The sequence below is a fragment of the Nycticebus coucang genome, chromosome 3, assembly GCF_027406575.1.
Source record: "Nycticebus coucang isolate mNycCou1 chromosome 3, mNycCou1.pri, whole genome shotgun sequence".
Lineage (NCBI taxonomy): Eukaryota > Metazoa > Chordata > Mammalia > Primates > Lorisidae > Nycticebus > Nycticebus coucang.
The window spans coordinates 108,574,015-108,593,468 of record NC_069782.1 but is presented as its reverse complement, the minus strand read 5'-3'; the positions used below and the strand labels follow the sequence as shown (position 1 = coordinate 108,593,468).

The following is a 19,454-nucleotide window of genomic DNA, read 5'->3' as shown; positions in this document are numbered from 1 at the left end:
AGGCTACCAGGGGTATTGTAATGGGGACAGAGGTGGTCAAGCTATTGCTCTTTGCTGATGATATAATCTTAGACAACCCCAAGGACTCAGCCTTGAGACTCCTGGAAGTGACTGAGAAATACAGGAACATCTCAGGATGTAAAATTAATGTCCATAAATTAGTAGCCTTGATATCTGCCAGCAACAGCTGACTGTAGAGAATCAAATCAAAGATATAGTACCCTTCATAGTAGCATCAAAGAAAATTAAATACCTTGGAATATGTTCAACAAAAGATGTGAAAGATCTCTATAGAGAACTCGGAAACACTGAGAAAAGGAACAGCGGAGTATGTTAACAGATGGAAGAACTTACCATGCCCATGGCTTGGAAGAATGAACATTGTAAAAATGTCTATACTGCCCAAAGCAACCTACAAATTTAATGCAATCTGCATTAAAATACCAACATCATACATTAAAGATCTTAAAAAAATAGTTCTATGTTTTGTCAGAACCAGAAAAAACTCTGTATAGACAACATAATTCTACAAAATAAGAACAAATATGGAGGTATCAATTTAAGACTTCAGGTACTGCAAGTCTATAGTGATCAAAACAGCATAGTATTGGCATAAAAAGAAAGACATAGATCTATGGAACAGAACAAAGAGTCTAGAGAAGAAACCAGCTTCATTTTTCCATCTGAAATTTGATAAAGCAAACAAAAGCATACACTGGGGGAAGAATCCATATTCAATAAATGGTGTTGGGATAATGAGTTAGTCACATGTAAAAGACTAAAATTGAACGCACACCTCTCACCACTTAACAGAACTTAAGTCATGATGGATAAAAACTTAAATATAAGACATGAAACTATAAAAATCCTAGAAAAATATGTGGGAAGAACTTTTTTTTTTTTTAGAAACAGTCTTACTCTGTGCCCTGGGCAGAGTGCCATGGTGCCATAGCCCATAACAACCTGAAACTCCTAATTTTGAGAGGTCCTCTTGCCTCAGCCTCCGAGTTAGCTGGGACTGCAGGTGCCCGCCACAATGCCCAGCAAATTTTTCTTTTTTAGTAGAGATGGAGGTCTCCAGTTCAAACACCACCTGACCTGAGATGATCTCAAACACTACCTGACCTGAGGCTGGTCTCAAATACCACCTGACCTGAGGCAATCCACCCACCTCAGCTTGCCAGAACACTAGGATTACAGGAGTAAGCCACTGTACCCAGCCAGAACTCCTAATCTTATCAGCCTAGGGAAAGAATTTATGAAAAAGACCCCACTGGCAATCACAGCAACAACAAAAATAAATAAATTAGATCTAATGAAGTTAAAAAGTTGTTGTAACAATAAGGACATAATAAAGCAAAGAGATAACTTTCAGAATGGGAGAAGATATTTGCCTGCTACAGATCTGACAAAGGACTAAACTTTTCTCATGAGGACAGACAAATGGCCAAAAAATTCATGAAAAAATTCTCATTGTCCCTAATCATCAGAGAAATGCAAATCAAAATCACTTTGAGATACCACGTAACCCCAGTGAGAATGGCCCACGTCACAAAGTTCCAAAGCAACAGACACTGGCATGGGTGAGGACAGAAGGGAACACTCCGGTACTGTTGATGGGACTACAAACTAGTACAGCCTTTATGGAAAGAAGTAAAGTGATTTTTCAAAGAACTAAAAGTAGGCCTCCCGTTTGATCCTGCAATCCCATTACTAGGTATCTACCCAAAAGGAAAAAGGTCATTGTACCATAAAGACATTTGTGCTAGAATGTTTATGGCAGCACAATTCACAAAGGCAAAGATGTGGAAACAACCCAAGTGCCCTCCAACACTTGCGTGGATTAATAAATCATAATCATGGTATATGTACACCATGGATTCAGCCATAAAAAGATGCAGATTAGATTTTTTATCTTTTGTAGCAATTTGGAGAACATTCTCTGGAATTGGCTCTGGAGAACATTCTCCTAAACGAATTAAGTATATCTCATAAGAATGGAAAAACAAGCATCATGTATATTCAGTACTAACTTAAAACTTATAGATTAACAACTGTATGCTCATGTCACAGAAAAACTCAAATTCAAGTAGGGAGGAGAAGGCAAATGGGTTGGATAAATTCCCACCCAACAGGTATATTGCATGGGTATATGGGACACTTCCTGAGTGAAGTACACAAACTACAGTTATTCAAACTTTAACCATACCAAAGCAAACTGTGTGACCTCATATTAACCTGAATCTTTTTAAAATTGATTCACAAAGTATAAAGAAGTTACGTGCAAACTCATAACATTTGTTTAAATGAAGTTTATTAGTTACATTACCTATGAACGAAAGTTGCATAAAGGTTAATGTAGTGTCTTTGTTAAAACTGGGATAATGATGAGTAGTTTGTAAAGAGAGATTCTTTTTTTTTTTTTTTTTGAGACTCATCATGTTGCTCTCAGTAAAGTGTGATGGCGTCAAACCTCACAGCAACCTCAACCCTTGGGCTTACATGATTCTCTTGCCTCAGCCTACCAAGTAGCTGGGACTACAGGCACCTGCCACAATGCTGGACTATTTTTTGTTGCAGTTGTCATTGTTGTTTAGTAGGCCCAGGTTGGGTTTGAACCTGCCTGCCTCAGTGTATATGGTTGGTGCCCCTAACTGCTGAGCTACAGGCACCAAGCCTAAAGATTCTTAATATAACAAATCCTTTATGAATTTGAGCTTTGTATTTTTCCCAATGGGAAAAATTTGATTTGAGCAAAAGTTTTCACATTTTAATACAGGTAACTTTTTCTCAAATTTTAACAGTTAGAAGAAAAAAATGTATAAAACAAAGTATTAAATTCTACGAAATAATCATTTATGACTTTAAGATTGAATAAGATAACAATAGTGGAAAATTCATTAATTTGGCTCAAATGGAAAATAGCTTTATTTTCTTCTACATGAACCTAAATAATAATTTTAATTATGTTTTCACTCAGTTGTGAAATTATATAGACCTAGCTATGATGCAGATGAGTTCTGTAGAAATTTCTAATGTTAAAGTCTACAAAGTTGTTCATTAATATTACTGATATTTAAAGATAACTAAAATCAGAACAATATATTGAATGTAAGCTTCAAAATAGAACAAAAATTACTAATTACTAATGTTTCAGTGTTTGTTGCCTTTCCTTTTGCCAAGAGAATTAAAAGGATTTCCCTTGATTTCTTCCCTGCCTTAGACTTCTGAAAAGCTTTAGGCCAGAAGCAATTTAGGAATTCTGTAAAACCAGATGGAAGGAAAGTGAGGAGGAGAAGTGATTTTTTTAGAAATTTTGTGGAAAGGGAATACGGAGAAACTGGGTTCTGAAGAAAGAATGACTTTTTAAACTGTTGTTCCAGAAATAAAAACAAAGAACATAGATTATTTTGAAGTTAATTTTGATTGTCATTGGGTTCCTCTGGCCACAACACAGCTTGAGATGCAACAACATGGCTTAAAGGTTTAATAAAGGTGGGAATTGTTAAAAGTTTTATATTGATGATAGGGTTGAAAGTATAGGAAAAGGGAGAACAATCTAACCTGAAAATGGAAGGTATTGCAACAAGGCAACATTCATTGGTGTTGCTTTTTTTTGGGGGGGGGGGAGGTGTGGTTTTTGGCCAGGGCTGGGTTTGAACCCGCCACTTACGGCATATGGGACCGGCGCCCTACTCCTTGAGCCACAGGCGCCGCCCCATGTTGCTTTTAATATTTTTGTTAGTCAAGATTTGCTCTTTCGTTCTATTAATGAAAAAGTTATGTAGCTGATTTATGCCCTATCATTTTGCCACATTAATAAAAATTTTATTTATTCTTTTCCCTCTTGGGGGCTTTAAACATTATGTTGGCTTGGGAAAAGGGAACGTAGAAAGAAGTGGATTAAAATTTAATTCCAGTATGTCTTTTCTAAATACAAAACAAATTGCAACTCTTTTTGTCCTGTCACCTGTCATGTCCTCTGGTATACCATTAGCCAAATTGCTGGTATTTTTTCTGAATGGAAATATAGAGATTGTTGTTAAAGTAACCAGGTATCAGATCATTTCAAGATTTTAGTATCAACCAACATGGCAGTTGCCTTTTTTCTTTTAGCTTTTTCTGTTTGTTTTAGCACTCAAAATTAAACCTATCAAGATACCACAAGTAAAAGATTTCTTGAGTAATCTTTGACATAGTAACTTGTTAATGAATAGTATTAAATTTTATTTGTATATTAGTATAACCATTACATGCTATTTCTGTATATAATGTTTCCAGAATGAAAGATAAGGGATAATTTTTATAGACTTTTAAAGAAATGTTTCCTTACTTGACTGAACCCCTTCATTATCAATACTTCCATAAAGACATCTGACTTAAAACACTTGGTAATACTTTAGAGCATGTAGGAAAAAAAATGGTCTCTTGAGGCTTTTCAGAGGGAACCTAATTATTTATGGTTAATCTGTCATAGGTTAGAAAGATGGACATCAGTGTTTTCTTTCCTGTCTCTGTGAAAGCAGAAATTAGAAAAATAAATTGGAAATGTAGAAATGGTAAGAATTATGTTATCTCTGCTTTTATTGGTAATAATGACCTTATAAACATTATTTATTATCATTAATATTTAAATCACTTCCTGAATGAAATGAAATCTCAGATTTACTAATGAAGTGAGTTTAGAAATAAGTACACAGCTAAAGACCTTACAAACTGGGAAAATAGGTTAACTAGAATCTAACTTTCTGTGCGTTGTTTTCTTACAGGGAACAAGTCACAAGACAGTGGCATAGCAGAAATGGAAGAACTTCCTGTACCACATAACATCAAAATAAGTAATATTACATGTGACTCATTCAAGATTTCATGGGAAATGGATTCAAAATCAAAGGATCGTATTACACACTATTTCATTGACCTCAATAAGAAAGAGAACAAGAACTCCAATAAATTTAAACACAAGGTAAAATCTAACAAATACTCATATTAATTTGCATCTTAAAAACTTTCCAAGTATGAAGACATTTTGAAAGAACAGTGTTCTATTAATAAGTTAATATGATGTACTTGACATTGGGAAGAACAGACATAAAAATTAAATGTGATTTAAAAACCCTGTCCTTCTAATAAATTTTGTAAGCAAATGAAATCCCATGCTTATTTGTTAAAAGATAATTTTCAAAAAGTAAAAGGATGATTGTCATACAGACATAAAAACTAACAGGAGTCAATGATTTTATTTAACTCATCCAATGAGGACGCTGATGAGGTATTACAACCTGAGCAAAGAATAATCCAAAGAAAAGACTCATTTATAGATCCAGTATGTTAAAATGAGAAGTACAAGTGAGGCAAAACTGCTTGGAAGTGTTAGAGGTAAACGAAAGGGGAGGATTGTTGTCCACTAAATAGAGTTTTATTTGCATATATTTAGGCAAAAGTAACTGAATTCTTATGTTTCTACAGATTATGGAGTAGTAAAATAGCTTCCATTGCAGAAGCAGATAGGAAGAAGATAGTTTTCCATCGAAGTACATGTTTCCTCTTATAATACCCATCAAAAAGAAATCTGATACAGTTTATAAACTTAAAGTTATTTGTTAAAACACTTTAGGGCTGAAAATTGCTTTAAGTAGTCAGCTTTCTTTTGCTTTTTGTTTTTTTTGTTGGGTTTTTTTTTGTCTTTTGCTTTTTTGTTTTGAGAATGAAAAATTGCAAACTTCTAGAGGTTTTAGATATATAACATTTCTCTAGTATTTATTCACATCTATACCAATTATATCTTTTCTGAAACATATCTCCCCCCAGCAGTATGTATAGAGAAATTAACAATTATCTGGTTTTTGTATACTTTCTTAAGTTTCATTGTTTTCACTGATGAGGACAATATTTTTTATATTGATACTAAGTTTTTTGGGAAATATTTTGGAAGAACTGTCTTGTCTGGAAATTTTGATTTTTACTAGATGTGTAATTATACATATGAAAGATAAATAAAGATCAGACATATTACAGATAAGTGTGAAAGAGAGAACAAGATTCATCAGTCATTGTTTTTCCCCTGAGTTCCAATTCTAATTATGCTTTCTGGTAATGGATATTGTATTTTCAGACATTTGCCTTCTTGATGCAACATGTCACATTAAATGACAAATAGTTTAAGATATGACCGCCTTTCTTTGCTACACACTTAGGACTGTCTCCGTGATAATATAGTGAATGTTCAACTAGCAGATTTAATTGCCTTATTAATTGTTGTTTAGATATACCTAACCTTTGTGTGACACATAGACTCTATACTTGAATAAAAGTAAATCCAGTGTTACCTCATTACTCTATATGTGAATTAAAGTGAATCCAATATTACCTCACTTATATATAAAATACATTCATTTATTTTTAAAGTGTTATTTTTATTTTACATATAAAATATCTAGCAATGGGCAGCCTCTGTTAACATTATTGAGTAGTATATATTAAGCAAATATAGCATTTTTAATAGTAAATCTATTGGATTTTATCTTTTATGACTGTGAGAATGTTGCTTTCTGAGAAGCAATATATTGTACTGAGAACACTACACTAGAAATCAAGAAAACTGGAAACCAAGTACATTTATGTTATTTTAACTAACTGTATGACCTTGGGCATGTCTCTTGATCAAGTTGAGTCTTAGTTTTTTCATATGGAGAATAAGAAATTAAAATATAACAATTATCAAGTATCTTTAAACAAGAAAATTCTCTTGTCAGCTAGGAATTTAGTAAGTTCCTGTTCATTGTTTACAGGTGAGTAAAGTTATACTGCTCAATTAGCTTAGTTGCTTCCTTCCTTCTTTTACTCTCTTCCTCTCTCCCTTCCATCTTTCTTTCCTTCTTAGGATGTTCCAACAAAATTGGTGGCAAAAGCTGTCCCCTTGCCTATGACTGTCCGTGGACACTGGTTTTTGAGCCCAAGAACTGAATATACAGTAGCAGTACAGACTGCCTCAAAACAAGTTGATGGTGATTACGTTGTATCTGAATGGAGTGAAATTATAGAATTCTGCACAGCAGGTAAGAGAACTCATTACAAATATAGAAAAAAACATATTTAATTGTTCCTGACCGAAAAGTCAATGGCAGGGCGTTTTTTTTGGAGACAGAGTCTCACTATGTTGCCCTTGGTAGAGTGCCATGGCGTCACAGCTCACAGCAACCTCAAACTCTAGGGCTTAAGCAGTTCCCTTTCCTTAACTCCTAAGTATCTGGGAATACAGGCACCCACCACAATACCCAGCTATTTTTTTGTTGCAGTTGTTTAGTTGGCCCATGCCGGGTTTGAAGCCGCCACCCTAGGTGTATGTGGCTGGCGCCCTAATCACTGTGCTATGGGTGCTGAGCCAGAAAAATATTTTTTGGTGATTATATGGTGATATGTCATATCCTGTGTAACAGGATAAACCATTTTGTATTGATTCAAAGCAGCTAAGGTTCTCAGTAGCAAAATCTGGGTAATGGCTTCAAATTACTTTGCTTCATCCATAGCATAATTTTTTTTTTTCAAAGTGAAAGCTTTACAAATAAAAATAGATGCAATTTGAAAATGTACTCAGTGTATTTTTGAGCTTCATTTTGAGGAGAGATTCATTTTGTCTTTATCTTTTCTCTTTTTTCATTTTTTCATTTTCACAGATATTGAAAGAAGCAAGGAACTTCCTTCTCTAATTTAGAGAATGAAGACAGATCTCAATCACTTTCTCTACCAGAAATGTTCCTAGATTTTTCACTTGAATGCTTTTTAGTGAAAATTTTAATTTTCACTTAAAAACTCCCTAAACTGGCATCCTGAGTGTGTGTGTGTGTGTGTGTGTCTTTGCTTTAATGTGTCTTTGCACATTAAAAAGTGCATCAGAGTCATTTGACATTGGAAGATCTAAGGTGGAAAGCCTGTCCCCTTTGATCTTGAACTGTATCTTAATGTTCCATTAGATTGGAAATATTATTCATCTCATTTATCTGTTGTTTACACATTCATTCAAGAAAGATACATTTATTGAGTACTTAGATATTGAAGGGATACAAAGATGTCTTTACTGAGTGCTTCTGTCATCCTCTCCTTTTGTCTCTTAGAATGTGAATTTATTTACTCTTTTGCCTAGATGACTATTTCCTATAAAAACTTATAGGGAAAATATGAATCCAAGAGGATCTTAAGCTATTCAAAGCTACTGTTTTTGTTTATCAGATTAATATAGAGACTATTTCACCTAAGCTTTTTTTTTTTTTTTTTTTTTTGGAGACAGAGTCTCACTGTGTCCCCCTTGGTAGAGTGCTGTGGTGTCACACCGCACAGCAACTTCAAACTCCTGGGCTTAAGCGATTCTCTTGCCTGAGCCTCCCAAGTAGCTGGGACTACAAGCACCTGCCACAACACCTGGCCGTTTTTTTTTTTTGTTGTTGTTGTTGTTATTGTTGTTAGCAGGCTCTGGCTGGGTTTGAACCCACCAGCCCCGGTATGTGTGGCCGGTGCCCTAAACATTGAGCGATGGACAGAGAACCTGTTTCACTTAAGCTTCATCAGTAACCTTGACTCTATATTTTGATAAAGCCATTGTCTATAAGTAGCACTTTAATATGACCATCTAATTCACTCAATGTTTGTTGAGCCCACACTGTGAGCTAGTGCAAGGTATTGGAATAAAATACAATGCCAACACCTAATCTATTTCTAGTCTATGACAGGAATAAAACCCTGTGTTTACCCTAGGCTTAAAATATTTATACTTATCATAAGTCATTACTGTGTATTATCTCTTCTCTTTAGACTTTCAGTTCTTTGAAGGGAAGAATGTCTTTTTTTTCTTTTAACCTGATAACCTAATTTTGCACGGTGTTTTGTATATCATATATGTTCTAATTTAAATGTATGTTGTGCCAACAAATTAGTGAATAAACAAACTAGTTTGCTTCTGTTTGGAAAGTCTTATTAACCTTTATTGAAAAAAAATTTTCTTAGTTCTACTGCAGGACTTAGATAACAATGCTCAAACAACCTTCAAACAAAAAATTGGTTAAAAAATCAGATTACTTTGACAGATGCTTTAGATTTTCAAAAGTCTTGTGTACTGGAGCCTGTTTACTTATTACTTCTGCTGTTCAACTTTGCTGTCAGTTATGGGCTTCTTTTATTCATTTTATCAGTTGATTGAAGTAAAGCTAGTATAGTGTTGATAGACATAACTTGGGTTATGAAGAGTTATTTAACATATTTTTGTTTCATTATCTCTAATCTAGAAAGTGTAAAAGTTCATGGATATTCTAAGGAATAAGCATAAACCATAACAAAAATATTTTTGTAGAAAAAAATGTACTACACAAAGACAATGAATATTTCCTTTTTTTTAATATTTCCTTTTTAAAATGCAATTTCCTATTTACTAAGTTATATTCCCTACAGGGTAATTTTAATTATTTCTAATTTATTATATAGTTGATACTTTTGGTGCTATATTTTTATTAAGAGTCTTTTTTTGTTTTTTTCAGACTATTCAAAAGTTCATCTAACACAGCTATTGGAGAAAGCTGAAGTGATTTCAGGACGTATGCTTAAATTTTCTGTTTTTTATCGTAACCAGCACAAAGAATATTTTGACTATGTTCGGTAAGAATCAAAAAACATAGTTTTTGTTGTTGTTGTTGTTGTTTTTAACTAAACATGGTTTCAATTCTAGGTTCATTTTCCAGTTCTATCAAATAGCAATTCTAGTTTTCTTTTCAAAATAGTTAATTACAGTGATTTTTATTTAAAAAACAAAACAGAAAAAGTTAGATCATGGGATTTTTACCACTTCACTTAGGTTCCTTTCCATAATAATTAGCAGTGCTATTTTCTATTTCACTAGATGATCTTTAATGTGTGGTGTTTAGATTGAAAAGTATTTTATGTATATTCTGTTCTTCTAATTCCCAATAACTCAATGCCTTCTGCATCAAACTGACTGCCAGTTTTCTCCTCTTTTTGTGGGTCCCTTTGAGACATTGAAAATGAGAGAATAAAAGGGTGACTGTTTCATGATATAGTATGGTGAATAATGTAAGCTTCTCTCTAAGTGGAAATCTTTTCAGCCATTATTAATGAGGACATTCTCCTTTGTTTACTTTTTAACTCTAATAATTTGATCAGTCTTTCTGATATAGTCAATTTTTATCCCTGGAAGCAGTGCCCAAGACATAGAAAGAATTCTATCCCACAGGTAATTTTAATATGTATAGCACTTTTATATTTTTAAAAGAAAATTTCAAGAGGATAAATAGGCACATGTGTATTTTACAGTGACATGCAGGCTTTTAAAATGACAGATGCTATAGGTTCTAAAAATTCTACACAGTAATGCCTGTAGTTTGTCATTTTAAAAGCCTTTGTCTCACTTTAGATTCTAAAGGATTCTTCAGTTGATAGGACTATATAGAAAAATATTTAAGATTGTTTATTGTTCTTATTGTTTGTTTTTTCATACTTCTCTAAGTTTTTTTAAATTAAGATCATGATTCCAGATTTAAATCAGTTCTAAGCTGTGGAAGATACAAAGGGAATCACAGAGAAAGAATTATATTTAGTCCTTTATATTAAGTACTTTGCAGTATCATATATTTTTATACTAAAAAGCATTCTTGCCTTTTGTTTGAATATTTTGTAAATACAGAGCTTAGTCCATCATTCTCTTAACTGGTATTTACCCTAGAGTCTATATAATTCTTGGCAGATGCCATTCACCTAATTGACAGAGTACAAACTGATAGATACAACATAAATCATTTTGCTTGTCAATTGTTGATTGGAAATGAACATATATGCTCAGCAAGGAGTTTCTTTATACTGATCTCTTTGCCTTACAATGGGGTTATGACCCAATAAAACTCATCGTAAATTGAAAATATCATTAGTTGAAAATATGTTTAATACATATAACATACTAAACATCATAGCTTATCCTAGCCTGCCTTAAACATTCTCAGAACACTTCCTGTAGCCTACATATAGGCAAAATCATCTAACACAAAGCCAATTTTATAATAAAGTGTTGAAAAGATCAAAATCTGAAGTATGGTTTCCAATGAATTTATGTTGCTTTCTTACTACTGACTTTCTTACTTACTTCTGACTTCTTACATGAAGTCAAAATATTGTAAGTTACACAATTGTTAAGTTGGGGATTAGTTTATATTTGTTAAGCATAAATTTAAAAACAAAAGAAATCCACTATTGCTGTTGTGTTTAGTAAACAGAATAAATAATAACATCATTAGTACTAGTATTAGATTTCCTGAAGTATTGCTAATGTCTATTTTTCATTGGCCACTGGAGGTCAGTATTTCTCTATGATTTTTCTCTGTCCTTTTGATGGAAACTGGCCTTTGTTTTCAGGTCCTTTAGTAATCTAAATTTGGTTCATCTGTTTCAAAAAGGCTTGCAGAAAGAAAAAAAGATAAAGACAAAACACCTAGAAAATGGATAAAATTATGGTATATATTGTAGGACTTGATACTAAGCTTCTAGTTATGAGAGATGTATCTACTAATTTCTTTTTTTTTTTTTGCAGTTTTTGGCCAGGGCTAGGTTTGAACCCGCCACCTCTGGCATATGGGGCCAGCGCCCTACTCCTTTGAGCCACAGGCACCACCCCATATCTACTAATTTCTTTGTTGAATTTTCCATAATGATAGTTGTGAAATATATGTAAATTATGTCTTGATACAATAGATATAAATAAATATGTTTGGCAAGGCATGGATACAATTTTTCAACATAGCTTTTTTAAAAAAATTCTTATTAAAAAAATAATAGGCTTTAGCTTCAGTAGATTCTTATTTCATCTTTATGTAATAAACTCTAGTCAGGACATATTTCCTTGATTAGAATCCATTTAAAATATCATCTTGTTATCCAGAGTCCTTGAATAGAAAGGAACTTTTCAATACCTAATAAACTGTCCAAATCATGATAAATTATAAAAACTAGATAAATTTTTAGTCACTCTACAAGGAATTAACTTATTTTTATCTCTTATTTTATCTCTGGAAATGTTTTCCTAAATATTGCTTTCTCTTCTCAAAGTACCATTTCTGTCTTACCCTTTGTTCATGTTCCCTGGGTAGCCCAATTGTCCTTAAAACTTTTATATCTGAAAGTTTTCTCTTTAGAAACTCATTGAGTTTAGTAGATTCCTGCACTTTTGATGTCTTATAGTATATCCTCAAAGTTGAGGTGCTGTCACTAGTAGTAGGACACATCTAGTCTGAACGTCCGTTTATATGTTTATTGCTGTTACTATTCATATCATTGCACTTATAGACTGCATATCACACAGATCATATTCTTAGGTATTTGGTTTTTGTTAATGAGAATGTATCCAGGATAAGAAATTTTAATCAGGAACAACATGAAGGAAACTTGACTCCCCTCGCTATTCTTCCTGCTACGTTCAACTAAAACCCTGGATATTATATATAAAATTAAAAGACTCTGAAAGGTGGAAGGAAGATGGTAGACCAATTAGGAATCTTGGAACTAAATGAATAGCACAGTAATGAGTTCCCCAGTTTATCTCTTATATTCTGGACTAGGTGCTAGAGAAGCTGGCTACTCAGAAATGCAAATGGGCACAGATTAAAAAGTAAAAAAAAAAACTAAAGGAAACCAGAAAGTCTGATCTTTCTACCTTATGGATCAGGAAATGGACTTGCTTGAATACAGAACCTTTTAGACAATAAGCATCCTATACTAGCCAAATACATCAGGGGAAAAAACCCAAAAACTACAGTCCCACATCTGTCAGCCAGGCAAGTGGAAAACCTAGACCTTGATCCTGTCACAGATGTAAGGAGACATCCTTTTCCTGCCCTCATCCCCTGCTAGAGTGGCATCAGAGAAGGCTGAATGACGAACCTAGACTTTCTACATAGTACCACTGCCCAGCAGTAATGAGGCTTGCCCTTACAGTGTCAGTGGAGGCCACATGAGAAGGAGCATTGACAGTCTCCCTCCTGCAGCTACAGTGTGTTAGTAGAAGCCTAGTGGGAGCCTAAACTACAATCTCTTCTCAGTAGTAACTGATCCCTATCCTCATGTCTTTGCAGACAAGTGGGGAACTTGGATGTTCTTCTCCATCTAAAAGCAATGAAGTAACACTTACTACACTTCCCCCACTAGTCCATAGTCAGAAGAGGCCTACTAAAATATATTTAAATAAGATCCATATATATATAATATAGAATATATATTATAAAATATTATATTTAAATTAGACCCATCTAATAACATAATACCCAAAATATCTGGAATATAATTGAATTAACTCACCATACCAAGAACAAGAAAAATATTAAATGAATGAGATTTGAATGAGAAAAGATGAGCAAAGACACACAAAATTACATAGATCTTAATAATTACAGTTACACTTGGAACAAATCAAAAGAGAAGCAAAAAAAAATAGAAGATATAAAGTACTAAATGGAGATTTTGGAAATAAACATTCTAAATGGACTTAAAAAACTCAGTTGATATACTCAACAGCAAATTCAAGAGAACAAAGGGGGAAAAAATCAGTAAACTTTGAAGATAGAACAGAAATAACCCAAATTGAACAATAGAGATAAAACTGACAAAAAAAGTTTAAGCTACTTTGGATTATAACTGATCTAATATTCATGGAATTGAAGTCAAGATGGAAAAGAGAAAGAGAATAGGGCTGAAAAAGCATTCGTAGAAATAGCTGAGGTGTTCCTGAATTTGGCAAACAACATACACATAATCAAGATGAGAAAAATCCCTTGGGTGGCGCCTGTGGCTCAAGGAGTAGGGCACCAGTCCCATATGCCGGAGGTGGAGGGTTCAAACCCAGCCCCGCCAAAAAAAAAATGAGAAAAATCCCAAACAGAAAAAGCCAAAGAGATCCATGGCAAGACACATCATAGAAAACTGAAGATGAAAAGAAAATCTTGAAAGTGGTGATAAAGAATAGATGCCATATGTATAGGGGTGAAACACAATTTGAAATCACCATCAGAAAGAAACCTATTGAAGTCAAGAGAAAGTGGTATAATATTTTCAAGTTCTGAAAAGAGAACTGACAACCCAGAATACTATGTCCAGTAAAAATATCCTTCAAGAATAAAGGGAGAATCAAGACATGCTTAGATGAAGGAAAACTAAGGGAATCTGTTGCCAGTGTATCTACCCTAAAAGAATAGCTAAAGAATTGTGACACAGTAAGTAAGTAATAAAAGAAGGGATCTTGGAACATCAGAAAGAAGAAAAACAGTAGTAAGAGTGAAAATATAGGGTCTAATCCAAGTATCAACACTACATTTATTTGTCATGTCTCCTTATTCTATCTGTGACAGTTTCTCTTGGTCTTTCCTTGAGTCTGCATTTTTAATAAGCTCCCTAGGTGGTTTTTACTTGGTGGAATTTGAGACCCATTGATATTCTAGAGTCAAGGGCAGATTCTGAGCACCCTTCATTGACTCACAAACTCTTTAAGAAGCATGATGACAGGGGAAGTTGCCTTTGCCTGAATGGTAGCTTAAACTTTTCATCACAAGTCAATACATTTAAGAAAATTTAACAAAACTTTCATTAACAGAGGTATAATCAGGGTTGAGGTAACTAATAAGAGATGCTAAAGCAACCAGGAACTGTCAAGATTTCAAAGGTTTTATTCTTGCAAATGGGAGTAAGAGTCTGAGATGCATAAAGAAGAACCCAGTCCTGACGGAATCACAAGGCTCTGAAGCATGGAGGAAATAGAGGAAGACACGCCCAAAGCTTTACCTTCTCTACCCTGGATCTACTTGTGCCTCCCATTGGTAGAACTGAAAGGAAAGGGACCAAGTGACAAGGAAGAACTAGATAATGGAGTACCAAGGCATTGGACTTAGAAGGCAAGAAAGGTAGAGAATAGATGTGGGGGTGTGGTAAAGGGAGACTGACTAGTGCTGTTGTAAGCAGAATGCCAGAGAAATAATCTGATTAGTAAACTGTGAGTAAAAAACAAAATCACTGTTGTGTCATGTAAGCGCATAGCACTCATTTTATGACTAAATTCGGCATACTTTAAAGAAACATTTGATATATTTAAGCAATTATTTTCAATTCAGTTTTCTGTTCAGAAAGCAATTTCTAATTGTAGCATATAATTGATATGATTTCACTGATACGATTTCTAATTCAAGTTTGATTTTTCCAGTCAGGAAAATTACATTATTAGGTTAAAGTTCTCCCAAAGTTTGTAGGAGCTTATCCTTAACTTAAGATCACAGCTAAAATTCAGCCATCTATAGGTAATGCCAAAAGATGCATTTCCTTTGATCTGATAGGCATTCGGGCCTTTAATTTTAGATGATTGACTTTTGGGCTATTGAAATCTATAAATTGGTAGGTTTACTACTATTGTACTAAAGCATGACCTTTTGTTTTCTCTTGCAGAGACCATCATGGGAATGCTATGCAGCCTTCTGTCAAAGATAACAGTGGTAGCCATGGCTCTCCTATCAGTGGAAAATTAGAAGGCATCTTCTTCAGCTGCAGCACTGAATTCAATACTGGGAAGCCACCCCAGGACTCACCTTATGGAAGATACAGGTTTGAGATTGCAGCAGACAAACTTTTTAACCCCAATACTAACTTATATTTTGGGGACTTCTACTGTATGTACACTGCTTATCATTATGTGATTCTTGTTATTGCCCCTGAGGGATCACCAGGAGATGAATTTTGTAAGCAGCGCCTTCCTCAACTAAATTCCAAGGATAATAAATTCTTGACCTGTACAGAAGAAGATGGGGTGCTGATTTTCCACCATGCCCAGGATGTAATTTTAGAAGTCATTTACACTGACCCTGTGGATCTTTCTCTGGGCACCGTGGCAGAAATCACTGGTCATCAGCTCATGAGTTTGTCTACCGCAAATGCAAAGAAAGATCCCAGCTGCAAAACCTGTAATATAAGTGTTGGACGTTAATGCCCACTTCTCTTAATCAGCCCCTTTTCTTCCCTTAGGAACATTGATCCTCTGTTGTCCATTTTCATCACCAAATGTTTTCCACTGAAGCATGCATATGCCGCTATCACCAAAAGCAAACTACCACTTTTCAAATTTTATTCAGAGCCATTTTAGTGTTTCCTATACCCTACCCTTCTGACTATTTTCAATGATGAAATATCTTTTCCTTTTGACACTTTATTGCCTAGATGCTGCAATGTTTTTATTTTTCTTTATGCCAAACATAACAGTTATATAGACCGCTTTAGCAAAGTACGAAATAATGGCTTATAAATGGTGTTTAAACATGCATTCATTTTAATCTACTGAACAAATATTGGGATAACTCCAAACCGCATGAAAAGGTGTAATTGCAGCATGAGTTAAATCTTGAAGCCTAGAATCGTCAGCACTTCCAACTTGTTGTTTGACAGTGTTATTTATGTTATTTATATTAGCTAACAGGAAACAACTACTGTGTTTCAACATAATAAATATAATAGAAAAATATTTTATTTGCATTGTATAAAATATTTACAATCATATAGAATATATAGAGTTACATTTTAATAGCAATTGTATACATGTCACGAAACCATTTCCCTTATCAAAGATGTAATTTGTAAACCTCAAATAGTTGAGTATCTGTCCTGTTACAAGTAGATGTCTTCAATTAAACAAATTTATGAAGGACACTATTCTGATTCATAAAAGTTATAAAATGTCAGGTGAATACAGAAAAAACAATAAGCCTCTGAAATAGTCTGCTTCTGAAATTGTCAGTATTCTTCCCATCCAAACTATATGGAAATGTGAATTTCTTCAACATTACAGAAAATAGAACTACAAATGTGGTTGGTACATAAGAAAAATTGTTGACCTTTTACTTGTTTTTACAAAAACCAAAATAAATGTGTTTTAGTACAAAATAATATACACTAAAGCTGATGAGGCAAATAAAATATTCTGAATTCTTTTCCACGGTGTCATGGCAAACCTTTCATTTTGTATAGAATGACAAATTTCTCATGAACTGTAGTTAGTTTTTTGACTTTACAAAGTATAGACCTTAGAACATTAAGAAAAATTCATATTCCCAATGGAAAAATAGTTATATAATCTTATAGTAAACAAAAAGATTAGCAATAATACTATGGTCACATTATATTATATACTGCAGACACATATCTATCCAAAATACCTATTTTAAAATTTTAATACAATATTAATATAAATATCTGTCAGTTATAGACAAAGATAATTCACAAAGTACATGCTATTGGAATGAACTTTGGTAACCAGAAATGTAAAATTTTCAAATAACAGATAAAATAATGTATTTTTATATAGAAATAAAAAATCAGCAGTGACACATTCTAGTATGTTTTAGGGTACTAAAAGCCTCGCAGACTTAGCGGACAAGGTAGATGTTTTATCACTTAAAAATCTATTCTTTCTTACTATCTGTAATCCTCCCTACATAACAAGGAGAATTTATTTTACTCTTCTCACTCATTTTTTAAAATCGTGCTCTATTTCATACATCAACATAACAATCTTTGGACACTAAATAAACTTTACCTAACAAGTGGCCTAGCCATGTTGTTTAGATTTAATAAAACATTAGATGTTTTCTGGAATAATTGTATTGACTAAATTTTCTCCTTGACATGGAGGAGATATAGTTTCCAATTATGTAACTACCTGTTGTACTTTTCCCCCATTTAAATCCCTTCTCATCACCTCATAATTACTTGCTGTCTGTTCTTAAAAAAAGCTAAAGTGCATCCATTTTCAGTATGTCAAAACTGCTTAGCAAGAATAGCAAGGGAAATAAACTTGACTATCGTGGGTAAAAATGAGCATAAACATTTCCTGAAACTCAGATAGTTTTGGCCACATCTTGCTTGCTGATAAGGACCTCTAATAGTCTCAGTTTGGCTTTTATGTGCTTGTATTCATAATATTCATCTGCCATTGGTATTCTGTCTTCCTTTTGTGGACTTCTGCAAAACAGAAAATATAGTCTATTAGTTCCTAATAGTCATTAAATACACTTTTATAATTCATATGTGAGACAGTATAGGTTATGGCTTCCATTTGTTTTTTGTCCATGTTTACTTTCTCTTTCACCTTCATGTGTTAAGTTTCTAATAGAACTTGCATGTCATACGTGTTTTGTAAATATGTAGTCCACTGCCTAGACATATAATAATGATGCAAGTAAAAAGATCTGAGAGGGTAAAAAAAAGCAGTAGCCAGAATCTTCAATGAATTCCTTATCCAACATTCTATTAGCTGCCACAGTTCCACACCTTTGCAAAATGTTCAGCCCTTATAGTGAGTGTTGTTAAAAATAGCAATCTAAGAATACTACAGAAATTTGATTACACAATTTATGTTTTTATCGTGACAGGAAAAAACATGTAGTTAATACCTTTACCTTAAAAACTTGAGACATTTTCAAGTTTTTTTGTAATTATAATACCTATTTCTCCTAATGTGTAGTAGAATCACTAAGCTGTCTCTTGATTGTATTTGTATGTCTAAATTAGAGTGGTTATCTTCTACACACTAATACTAGACATGTAACAATGTATATATTTTTATATACAGTAGAACCTCCTTAGTTGACCAATTCCTTAATTTGACCTAATTTTCATAGACTGGTCAAGTACCACATATATGTTTCAGTGCACCAGGCTTAGTTCCACTTGTTTAACACCTCCGTGTATTGGCCAGTTTGTTACAGTACCTTGGGTGGTCAGCTTATACAGGCCCTACTGTATATGCAGTCTAATAATGCATGCTCTTGCTATTTACTCAGAAGAATAATTGGGTGATACCTGGAGTTAAAACCATTTGCCTTCCCACAAAAACATGTTGTCAGAATCGTTTCTAAAGGGAAAAAATTGATACAAAGTAAGGCTTTTGTCTTGTTCATTAATAATATAACCAATTATTTTTAAAACATTTGCACCCACGATTTTGAAATGTAAGGGGAAGACACAAATGTAGTCACTACAATTAAAACTGAATATAGACACAAATACTCTCCGTTATTAGCAGAACTGAAACTGGGTAAATAGCAAATATCTGTAACCCCCTTCTATTCTCCCAGGAGTGATAAAAAACTATTTCTATCTCTTACAAATTAAAAAAAAATCCTTTATCTATAAAGGATTATTAAGAATGTAGTCTCTACTTGTATTGCACCAGTGTTTACTGCCCTGAAATTCTACTGCAGAACTTAGCATAGTCCATAGACAGGGTTCCTCTTAAGTGTCGTCTAAATGATGTAAAATAAATATCTTGCCTTCATTCTGTGTTATGAGCCAAACATACTATGTGTGTCTGAATACTACCTTAATTTACGCAAACACATCTAAGTGAAGAAACTGTCTAATTATTGCAGAGAACTAGT

At 33.6% G+C, this 19,454-nt stretch overlaps 2 protein-coding genes across 5 annotated transcripts in view; one reads left to right on the top strand and one right to left on the bottom strand.

Moving 5' to 3' along the window:
- PHYHIPL (phytanoyl-CoA 2-hydroxylase interacting protein like) overlaps positions 1–16,540 on the top strand; it is an 81,941-nt gene extending 65,401 nt beyond the window's left edge. The window contains exons 2-5 of the mRNA XM_053583879.1: positions 4,770–4,966; positions 6,884–7,058; positions 9,528–9,645; positions 15,475–16,540. Of these exons, the coding sequence (XP_053439854.1) occupies positions 4,770–4,966; positions 6,884–7,058; positions 9,528–9,645; positions 15,475–16,009 (1,025 nt within the window). The 3' untranslated portion in view covers positions 16,010–16,540. The remainder of the gene's footprint in view (positions 1–4,769; positions 4,967–6,883; positions 7,059–9,527; positions 9,646–15,474) is intronic.
- Positions 16,522–19,454, bottom strand: part of FAM13C (family with sequence similarity 13 member C) — a 347,807-nt gene continuing 344,874 nt past the window's right edge. For all 4 annotated transcript variants that reach the window (XM_053583875.1, XM_053583874.1, XM_053583871.1 and 1 more), the window contains one exon: positions 16,522–18,036. In XM_053583875.1, the coding sequence (XP_053439850.1) occupies positions 17,913–18,036 (124 nt within the window). In that variant the 3' untranslated portion in view covers positions 16,522–17,912. The remainder of the gene's footprint in view (positions 18,037–19,454) is intronic.